General features: G+C 35.2%; 2 protein-coding genes across 3 annotated transcripts in view; both read right to left on the minus strand.

Annotated features, from left to right (window-relative positions):
• The window catches only part of LOC129720772 (ral guanine nucleotide dissociation stimulator-like 1), a 145,272-nt gene extending 138,871 nt beyond the window's left edge, over positions 1-6,401 (minus strand). Inside the window, exon 1 of one of the 2 annotated variants that reach the window (XM_055672504.1) lies at positions 5,578-6,401. The gene's annotated coding sequence lies outside the window, so the exon portion shown is untranslated. Of the gene's footprint in view, positions 1-4,953; positions 5,433-5,577 lie in introns of those variants that run through there. The other variant, XM_055672505.1, reaches the window with a different exon arrangement.
• Positions 6,402-6,871: 470 nt separating this feature from the next.
• Positions 6,872-8,556, minus strand: LOC129723351 (uncharacterized). Its single transcript, XM_055677528.1, has 2 exons — positions 7,390-8,556; positions 6,872-7,331 (listed from the first exon to the last, which is right to left on the minus strand). Exons 1-2 carry the CDS (start codon positions 8,314-8,316, stop codon positions 7,068-7,070), a joined length of 1,191 nt encoding a protein of 396 aa, XP_055533503.1. The 5' UTR covers positions 8,317-8,556; the 3' UTR covers positions 6,872-7,067.
• Positions 8,557-11,688: the final 3,132 nt, after the last annotated feature.

Raw genomic sequence — 11,688 nt, forward strand, 5'->3', positions numbered from 1 at the left:
GCATTCGGTCATTTTCGGCTGTTTTCCTGAAGTTGCCATCTCACAATTTAAAATGGTATTTGGGGACGATTTTTACAGGGTGGCGAAAAAAATTTCAAGATGAAATTCCCTGATTTTCCCTGATATTCCCCTAAATATCATATGATTTTCCTACTATTTTTCAGCATTCCGCACAAAAAAATGCAACGTAGATTAACTCAACTCTGGAATCCCAGTGAAAAAAGTATTCAATCGGATATGGTACCGAATCGTAAAGGTCCCAAAATGGCCTTTTATGCTGAAAAAATCAGTTTTTGCACTAAAGAGTCGTTTAAAAAAGAATCGCGCCTCGGTCAAAATTTTTTTCCTGATATTTTTTTTGTTTTCCCTGATATTCCCTGAGCGAAGAATGAATTACCTGACATTCGCTGATTTTCCTGGTTTTCAACACCCTGTTTTAAGCTCCTTGTCATTCTGGTTCCGGAGATACTAATATTAGGTGGTAGTTGGTCACTTTAGGCTGTTCTTCAGAAACCGAAAGTCGTTATCTTGGATTTCAAGATGGCATCTGAAATCAATTTCTGACCTCTGGGAGCCATTCTGGTTCCGGGAACATTCATATTGAATGGTATTTGGTCATTATCGGTCATTATCGTTTGCAAGAATAGAATTCGAAATGGTGTTTGTGATCGATTTTTAGCTTCTGTGTATCATTCTGGCTCCGGAGATACTCATATTTGATGGAAATCAGCCATTTTTGGCTGTTTTCCAGAAACCAGAAGTTGCCATCTTACAATTCAAAATAGTGTTTAAGATCGATTTGTGGCTTCGGTGCATCATTACGATTCCGAAAATACCCATATTGGGTGGTATGTGGTAACTTTCCGCTGTTTTTCAAAAACCGGAAGTCACCACCTTGGATTTCAAAGTGGCATTTGCAGACATTTTTTGGCTTCTGGGCGTCATTCTATTATAGACATATTTGTTACCCCTTAAAACTTTCACATGCCAAATTTGGTTGTACTTGCCTGATTGGTTCTTAAGTTGTGCGGAATGTGTGTGAGACCCCTTCCTTTCAGACAAAGGGAGGGGTCTTGAACTATCTTAGTCATCTTTATTGGCCTTTAATACCACTATATACTAAATTTTTCGCCGATCGGTTCAGTAAATCAGACAGATGAAGCTGCATTTTTATATGTTTAGATTTTTTTACTGCGAGAGGAGGAGTCAAGATGGAAGCATATTATCAAATTTATCTCACGTTAATTTGAGCATAGCCTCTACTCAAACCTCTACTCAAACGAGATCATACATAGTGTAATTAGGTACCGTTTTGATTCAAACTTCGAACAGTCTTAAACTTCGAACATTTTAGAACAAAAATCACATAATTATAGCTAGAGTGATCAAAAGTATGATTACCATATACCATTTCGTTTCTCGGAATGTCCTTTACCCAGAGATGTATAGTCAGTGTTGAAACGGTTCGCCTATCTATCTCTTACTGATTACCTACATTGAAGTGTTTGGAATTCGAATCAAAGCCGAGTAGTGGATTTTCGGTAATTTCTTGAACAAAACATGTTTGAATCCATGTAGACAGCACTTTTTCGTAACAAAAATTAAAAAAAAATGTTGAACCAGTAACATCGATGAGAAAATTCTTTTCTCGTTGATTTTTTAGCGCAAGAATTTACATCATAGCTTAAGTGTTCGAAATTTGATGCAGTACAGTATATTCCGGACTTTTTCTTTTAATTCTAATCAGTGCAAAAACTGTAGCATTTTTTATCAAACTTTAGGCATTGGGGAGACTGATGGGGAGGTTGTTCTCCAATATTCATGTGTGCCATAATAGTGTATTGGGTGTTCGTTTTATTATTCAACTCATTAAACCGGCGTTCGTGGAGAATGTACATTAGGGTGTCCCAAAAAAAATCGATGTTAAAAAAGCCAAGGTGCTCAGCCATAAATTGAAAGATAATTTTATTCATAGCATTTTTGTAGAACATTTCGACTTTCTAAAAAATTGTTTTCAGGTTACCCCAACGTGATTTATGAAAAAATAACTTTTTAAGCTACAAATCCACTCTTTTGGATTTTTTTTAATTCTGTTTGATTCCTACATTTTTTCATAAATTTTTTTATTTTTGTGGGGTTTTTTGAATATTTAGCATGGTTCAGTTCAGCATTGCATTTAGTTTTTTGACTCCCAGAGCCCATTAAACATCACAGAAAAATTATTTTTTTCTAATAATTTTTAGATAAAACCCTTCAAAACAAAAAATAAAAAAAAATATAAAGAACTGAAATTTTCATTGCGAAGCGGGATTTACGACGAAAATTTACATGAAAAAAGATATTTGATATCTTATCGGGGAGCTGAGATATTGGCATTTCTATATATGATGGAAAACTATGCATTTTAACAAATATGTTTAATAACTGTTTTATTTTGGAAGAAAAAAAATAACAATGTTCAGGAAACAAATGCGTTTTTGCATGGCTGATAACTTAGAGGGTTTGAAAATTCGGAAAAATCTACGAAAAAAGTTAGAACGAAAATCATGATTTCTAGTGCCTTCTAATAGAAAACTCAATGTTGCACGTAATATGTAAGAGATAGAAACATGATGCCTTCGGTGAAGTTTCTTGTTTTAAGATAACCTAAAACTTTATCGAAGACACCTTGCGTCTATCTTATTCTGATTAAAAAGTAAATTTTTTATCACTCATTGGTGGATTGATCAGCCATCTCTCTACATGGAAAGATGCATTTTTGAATATCCTGAAACTTCTCCGAACATACCTTATGGCTAAAATTAACATTTGAATCACTATTTACGCACAAACGGCAAAATTAAACACTGTTCAACGGAGATATTGGGCTTTAGTGGCATTTTTGACACAATGCATAGTTTTCCATCACATGTATAAACGCCAATATCTCAGCCCCCCGATAAGATATCAAGGATCTTTTTTCATGTAAATTTTTGTCTTCAATCCTGCTTAGCAGTAAAAATTTCAATTCTTGATCAAAAAAATTTTTTTATATGTGTTTTGAAGGCTTTTATCTAAAAATTATGAGAAAAAGAATATTCAAGAACTGAACTGAAAAATGTAGGAATCGAACAAATTTCAAAAAAGTGCAAAGGGTGGATTTGTAGCTTGAAAAAGTCATTTTTTCATAAATCACGTTTGGGCAACCTGAAAACGATTTTTTATAAAGTCGAAATGTTCTACAAAAATGCTATAAATAACATTATCTTCCAATTTAGGGCTAAGCACCTTGACTTTTCCTATATGGATTTTTTTGGGACACCCTAATGTACATGTATTCACACCAAATTTTTCCGAGCTCATTAAAAAAATGGAAAAAATATGCGTATAACATATATATTTCTACCTGTTAAAGTTTTTTCTTTTCAAAAAATTGGAATATGTACAGGATTCTTAGTATAGTGAATCATAGAGTTGATGTTTGATGTGGATTGATGTGGAAAGTGATTCGCCATTGAACGAGAAACATTGATTGGTTGGACTACGGATTCCGTAGTAGACTTTGAATTTTTATGTGTTAATGCCCAAATATTAGAACTTTATAAATTTAGAACTTTTGAGTTAGTTCTAAAAGTTCCTTACCACACGTGAAACGTAAAATAGTCTAAAGGAATCCATTAATGGATTGATAAACCGATTAAGTTATGATTTTACTTATTAAATATGTTTTTTTTTTCTAGTTTTAATTATTTGCTATCTTTTGTTAGATGAATATATAAGCTAAAATGAATAATGGAACGATTCCCTTGTAAAATTACTTGATCTTAGCACTGTTGACAGCTTGTTTCGTAAAATGCGTTTTGTCAAAACAAACCTAAATATGTTACAGAAGCAACTCTTCCTAGTTTTTTTCCAAGTCATAGGTTCACAGTTCACAAAAAGAGATCAGACGATGGCAATAAAAATAATAAACTTAGTTTGAGATGCATTGTTTGTTGAATGATTATGAAAGATTCAAAGATTAATTAGATTTAAAACATGCTGTATGTCTTGGAATGATATTTCAATACATTTAGGTTCGTACACTGCTGTGGCAAGTAAAGCAGAAATGTATCGTACCGTGTCAAATAAACTATTTTAAACTAACTAACACCACTGTGGCAACAACAGCATACTGCCGTCCGAATGCACTTCAAATAGAGCTAGAGCATTATCAAACAAAAACATTGAAATAAATTCTTTACTCTTTTAATTTAAATTAAGAGCATCATAATACCTAATGTTTTAGTAAATATATAGAAATATATATAGAAATACCAAGTTCGTCTTCTTTTACTTCTTTTCAATCCGGACTTTAGTCGATGTCCAATTTTTTAGAAAATATCTTGGAATATTAAACTTATTTTTATTCTTCATTATTTCGTACATCCAGCCAGTATTTAATTTTGTTCACTTTTTGTTTTTGTATTATTTTATTTTTTTTGACTAGCATACATCCGATCCTGACAAAACTAACGTCTAGTATGCTTCCACAGCAAAAACATTTACCAATGCCTAACTCTCACTGCAGAAATGTACGGCTTTTTATAGCCTAGTGTAACTAAACCTACTACCCACAACCGTCCGCAAAAGAAGCAAAAGCATGCCAAGTGTCCAAGTATGTTTGCAAAAAAGTTCATCTCGCACGTTTCGCGTGAGTTCAAAAGGTGAACAGAAATTGTGTCAATGTGGTAGTAAAAAAAAATTAAAACTTATGCCGAAACGACAACAAAAAATTCGACTTCTCGGGGAAAAAGTTACACACAACAGCCCATCTAACTGCCCTCAATTAGAGAAAAAAACTGTGTGTTTTTTAAAACCAAAGACTCTCCTCCGACACTCCAAAGCGGCGACGATGCTCACGGCACAAACGAAACATATCGAATTTACATAATCTTCACGTTTCAACAATCGGCTGAAGCTCCAAACACTTACCTCTGCCTAGTTGCTGGCAGGCAACTTTTGCGACTACTGTCGTACTCGCGTCAAATTATGCGTGCCTTCATGCACAAACAAATTGCATTTATGCAAAAATCACCGAAGGTTTCTCGCATTCCGACCGTCGAAATCGTTTGTCTTTTAGCCTGCTGCGGCCCACCGAAAAGCATTGTTGTTGAAAAGGAGGTGGCCAGAGCAGCATACCACTGTTGTTTCCAATTCCGTACCCACATACCTATACTGTAAACCCAAAAAGTAGCAGCAGCACCAACACTAAACTAACGTGCACCAGAGGACCACCGCTCGGTACCAACATGAATGGAAACAACTTTCGTTTTGACATCTACTAACACCCCGTTTTTCTGCGGCGGTTGTTGCGAAAAATTCAACATTCCACTCCGCTTTGGACACGCAAACACACCCACGACAAGCCGTGATTCGAAACAGAATTTACTCCATGGTCGATAATAAAATATATTTTTATTGCTTCTTACTTCTTCACCCGGTTGCGGTCAGCGCAAGCTTCTCATGCATGAAACGGAAGTAGGTATACACACTTCCAACCAAGGTTCGCCACGATTGGATGAACTTTCGGTACGGAAACTGAAGAACTGAACTTACCCGATCACGTAGTGGCTACTTTGCGAAAACACAAAAATTCAACTTTTGAACTTTGTGTGCAAACAAAACACCTTTCTAATCAGTCGTTCACATCCACCACTGCAACATCTGTTTTCGTCTCGCGAACTTTGCGAGATGTTCGTGGATCTGTTGCACCAACACACTAGCACCTCGCCTCTCTCGCCTTGTACCAATACACCGTAGCGATGACGAGAACGGGTTCGAAGTTCAGATGTTTTTAGAGCCAGCGAACTTCACACAACGGTAACGCAGATATAATTGACACCCCAAAAGATAACGTAGTCTCGATCTCGTGGTCCACAACTTACTGTCACACTCTTCTTCATTGCCCATTTCATGGTACGCAATTTTTGTTTTGATTGTTTACCCCGTACACGTCACGTAACTAAATCGCTCTCATTCGCTCCCATTTCCAACCAAACACGACACTTTCGATTTTCTATTTGTTTTGCACGGCAGCAGCTTTCTGCGCTGAAAATGATCACTGCGTGGAGTTCGGACTTTTCCCGAAAAAAAGGCAGCCCACCGAGCAACACACTTTAATTATCGGACCTATTTGAATCTAAATGACGGCATGACGGGCGGTCGAGTCGAGTGTCGTGACGAAAAGTATTGAAAATACCAACAAACGTGAGCTTATTGTTATTTATCCGCTCGTTCGTCCGGTTGAACGACAGCCAGCAGCGAAACGACCCACGATGCACGTACGGACGGACGGAACAAGAAGAGAAGAACAGCGCGATCAGCGCGGATTCGAAACCAAAAGATTTTTACGCGATCCGAGCGCAACCGCAATACAACCGTGACTGACTGACTGACGCAGCGAGACGAGAACAGAAAGCTGGCTGATCGTACTGACGTACTCTATCCACTGTGCAGGTAATGTTGGCATGTTGGCAAACAACAGGTAGAGATAATGCAGAGAGGCTTCGATCATGGGGAGAGACCAAAATGCACCAGCTTCAGGTGAAAATGTGAGCGTGTAGTTGTGTGATAAGATCGCGTGTCTGCTGCACTATCGGTGGATCTCTTCCACATGGGTTGAAGTGCCTGAAGGTAGGCTATATCATACTGCTTCATCATGGCTTTGAAATCAAATTTGATACTGCGATTAAATAAAAAATGTTTGACTTTGACACAAACAATATTACCAATAAATCCCACTCTAAAATAAATCACATAAACCAGATAACATTCACGCTACTGGAATTCAAAATGTATAGAAATAAGTGAAAAAATTTGAAATTTTGGCTTGATATTCAAACTAAGCAAATAATTTTGAAAAAAAATACCATAAAATATTGGGGAAATTTATTGAAAATATTCAATATATTTTCATATCGAAAGGATATCCTATCTTAACGGCAAACAGGCTGCTCACATTTGTTCTACAATTTTATCCGATTCTTCGTCCCTAAAACACAGAACCGTCGTTATTACACCATTTTCCTATCTACACAGAACATGCATCAGTTAACAAGTTGAAAATAGTAAGTCGACCGAACCTCGAAGGATTTGCAAATCTGCCGGACGAAATCATTACCACGCAGCTGACTGCAGTTGCAGCTCACGCGAAAGGTCCGCAGCTGTGGCAATATCAGACTCAGTCGTTTTATGATCGATTCGTGGTCAATAGGAAAAGTGTCTACCGTCAGATGGAATTCCCTAACGCTGGGAAGTGGCTTGCAGTCCGCTAGCATCGAGCAATTCAAATATCCCTTCACGTGGAGAACCTATCGAAAGTGAGAGACAAATTACCGTTACGTCAAATTATGTTCAAAATGTTGTTACCTTCAAATTGGTCAACTTCTCCAAACAACGGAAGGAGCTCTTTCCCAACTTACTGGCCACGCATATTTTCAGATTAGTTAACGGCAGGCAGCAGATTACTTCCAGCAACGATCGTGTAATTTGAAAGTTAAGCGACAACGAGCTTAAATTCGGCGCTCCAGTGAGAATTTTTTTCAACATATCCTCACTCCATTCCTCGGAGTTGTACTCCTGAATTTCGAGTGTTTTCAGCTGTCGAAAATTAAACTCGTCCGTACAATCCCAGATGTTAGTTTTGTTAACAATTTTAAGCGATTTTAGCTGGGGTCCAACGGACTGAAGCACCCGGGACCAGCGAAACTTTTCGCGGCATTCCACCGATTCCAAGCTCAGGTGACACAAATTTGGAGCAAACTTGATCAAATCGACTTCTGCAACATCCAACATGTTGTCAACTATCTGGAAACTTTTCAACCCCGGCAAAACGGGGAAATCTGCCGTCTTGATCACATCACCGTCGTCGCTTTTTACAAGAAAAACTCGGAGTTCCTTCAACTTCGGCGTCCTGCAAACAATTTGCCTCAACTGCGAAGCAGTACATTCCGCATACAAATGCAGTGCCTCCAAAGAATCGCTCACCCTATCCAGAATCATCAAAATTATCTCCAAGTCGAACTCACTGCATCGTAACTCGCGTAGATCGATTTCCAACACCCGATAGGGCCGCCAACTTTGCTGTAAAACTTGTGCTGAATACTCTAGGTTCATCTTAAGTGATAACTTCACCTTTTCCATGGCGCGATAGGACAGCGCCAATTGTTCCCAGTAGCGACACACGAGGGCTGCATCCTTCCGATCGGCGAGACACAGGTAGCTCAGAATGTGCTCCAGCACTTCCAATGGTAGATCATTGATGTTCGGATACGATTGCTGCTGCGGCGGACACATATCGGACTCGATACTTGCACCGGTTAGCGGTTAAACTTATCTTCAGCTCAGGACAGTTTGTGAACTTACTTTTTATCACTCGTTAGTTTAACACCAGATACTAACTTTATAGATCAAACGTAATATGACCGAACATCATTTTTCCAAGATCTTTTGACCAGTTGGAAGGCTTCACTTTTACCACCTGTGCCTCGCTTCTGAACAGCTCTAAGATTTGCGAACAATTGATTCCATGGCGGCAGATTAATATGCCACACGATGAAGTGCTACAAGGCGGCTCACATCTCGCATGAACTAACAATAGACGCTATCAAATGCGAATTGTGTGAGATTGCAAAATGGGGGTTTTTATAGCTTAGTTGTAATCATTTATTGTATTGCATGTGCGTTAAGCAGATATCGAGCCTTTAGGTTGCCAGAAAACTTTTTTCAAATACAATGTAGAATTCAAACTGATTTGAGAATCAAAACGTTAACTAAAAACTATTAGAATTTGAAAATACTTATATTCATTAAATTTTGTTCATAGATTTTTCACCTCTGGCTTTCAAACTTCGATTTCAACATGCAGCTTTGACGTTTGGCTTTGAATTTTAGACTGCCGATTCGCGACTTTTCGATTTTAACTTTGAATAAGGAGTTTAGATATTTATTTTACGCTTTAAATTTTTCACCTAAAACTTTTAGATTTGAACTTTGAACTGTAAACTCAGACCTATGCACTTTGAACTTTGAATTTGAGTTTTAAACTTTGAACTAAACTTTGTACTTCGAACTTTGAAACTTTGAACTTTAAACTTAAAGCTTAGAAAATTGAATTTTAAACTCTGAAAATAAAGCTCTGAATTTGAATTTCAAATTTTCAGTTTTGGAAACATAGAACTTCAAACTTTGAACTTTGAGCTTCGAACTTTAAACCTAAAGCTTTGCACCTTGAATTTAGAGCCTTGAACTATGAGATCTACAATTTTAACATTGAGCTTTTAACTTTGAACTATGAATTTCAAACTTTGAACTTCAAACTTCAGCTTCTGGCCTTTGAACTTTGAACTTTGAACCATGAACTTCGAACTTCGAGTTTTGAACTTATAACTTTGACCTTTGAAGTTCAAACCATGAACTTAGCATTGAATTTTGAACTTGGTGCTTTGAATTGTAAACTTTGAATTTTGATATTCATTGTTTTAATTTCAAACTTCTTTTACCTTTTACCTTTTACCTTTTACCTTTTACCTTTTACCTTTTACCTTTTACCTTTTACCTTTTACCTTTTACCTTTTACCTTTTACCTTTTACCTTTTACCTTTTACCTTTTACCTTTTACCTTTCGCCTTTTACTTCTTACTAATTTCACATTTTAACTTATTTTATGTATTTTTAATATTTCTTTTTTCTGACTCTCTGTTTTACTTTTTTACTCCGTCACTAATTTTAAGAATTTGAGACTTTCTTCTGTTATTTCCTGAATTTATAATTTTTTGTTTTCTATGATTATAAGATTTTAAGGTTATCTCCTCTGTTTGTTTATTGTTTTTTTGATCTGCTGATTCTCAGATTTTGTAAACCTTTTTTAGATTTCTTATATCTAAATGTTTCGTACAATCGATTTTCTAATTCAATAATCATCCGATTTTCACATTTTCTAATCTTTCTTATTTTCTTATTTGTATTGTTTTTATTATCTATTATTATTCTTTTGATTTTCTTATTTTCTCATTTTTTTAAGTTCCCAACTTCTTATTTCTGAATTAGTTTTTTTTACGTTTTTCGGTTTCCTGACGGTCTTTTTATTCTATTTTCTATCCTTATGTGTTTCCTATTTACTGATTATTAAATATAAAATTATCTAAATTTCTATTTTTCAAGACTTCTGATTTTCCAGTTGGTTAAGCTTCAGATTTACGAGTTTACTCTTTACTGATTTTTTTTATATTCTTCTATTTGCCCAACTTTTCCCTTTTTTCGTTCCACTTTTAGTCTATTTTATGTGCCATCATTCTTCTCATTTTTCTTTCTCTTCATTTTCCTCTCTTATGTTCTTATTTTCCCATTCATTATTCTCACTTTCAGTCTGTTTTTTACTCTATTACCCTTTTCGTTTTAATTCCCCTTTCTCTGTTATGTTCTCATTTTATTTTCCCTTTTTGTTTTATTTGTTTTTATTTTCCATTTTCTCAATTTTCTTAGATGTTGATATTCCATCATATTTTTTCCCCTCTATTTTTACCTATTTTCATTCTATTTTAATTTTTGTTATCATTTTCAATTTATTTTATTTTATCTTCCATATACTCTTCTCAATATTTTCGTCTAGCATTTACTTTTGGTCAGTTCAATTTCCTATTTCCATATTTATCGCACTTTTTTGCTATGTCCTTTTTCCATTTCTTTTATATGATGTTGTGTTCAACCTATTTTATTCAAATCTCTTTCAAATTGTTGTTTTCTCCTCCTAAATTCCTTATTTAGCGTTTTCATTGTCTTTTCTGCTTTTTCCCTGAACTGCATTCACTTGTTTTCGGTTCACACTTCATTTGTATATTTAATTTTCTCTTTCACCATTTTTGGTTTACTTTTTTTCAATTTCTTCGTGCTTTCCGTTTCAATTTGTTTCCTCCTTTTTCGAATTTCAAATTCTTAATTTTATTTATAATTTTCGTTTCTCTTGTTCAATATCCTTTTACAATTTCATGTACTTTACGCTAAATGCGTTTTAATTCTGATTAACTAAAAATCATTATTTTCACTGTTTTCGTCCACTTTCTTTTCCATTAGTTTAATTTATTTCTTCTTGTTTTTCAACAGTTTTTTCTGTTATAAGTTTTCTTTGCTTCTTTCTCTTTTGTTGTTTTTCCATTATGTTCTCATAATTATCCTTTTCAATTTTAGTTTCGTTTTGATGTATCATTCAAATTTTTCATTTACCATTTTCAACAATAAAAAATATTTTCTTCTGTGCTTATATTGTACTTCTGATTGGTTTCCCTTGTACTTGTAGTATACTTTTGATTATACTTTTCACATCTTCCTTTCCATTCTAAGCTCTCATTAATATTCCTTTTCCTCTGTCGTGTTACCATTTTTTCTTTCCAGTTTTATTTTCCGTGTCTTTTTTTCTATTTTACAGTTTCTTTTTTCTTTCCTTTCCCTCCATTTTCGTTTCTCAATATTTTACCATTTAATCTTTTTATTCTATTTTGCATCTTTTTATTATTTTACACTTACACTGGATTCTCTATTTACGCGAATGATGCGTGCGCGCAAAAAAAGAATCGCGTAAAAAAAATCGCGTAATTTGGAGCAAATCGCGTAAAAAAGATCGCGTCGTTACAAAATCTTTCGCTATGTGGTAAGTGTGTGTGTGCGTATGTA

The sequence above is a fragment of the Wyeomyia smithii genome, chromosome 2, assembly GCF_029784165.1.
Source record: "Wyeomyia smithii strain HCP4-BCI-WySm-NY-G18 chromosome 2, ASM2978416v1, whole genome shotgun sequence".
In the NCBI taxonomy this organism is placed as follows: Eukaryota; Metazoa; Arthropoda; class Insecta; order Diptera; family Culicidae; genus Wyeomyia; species Wyeomyia smithii.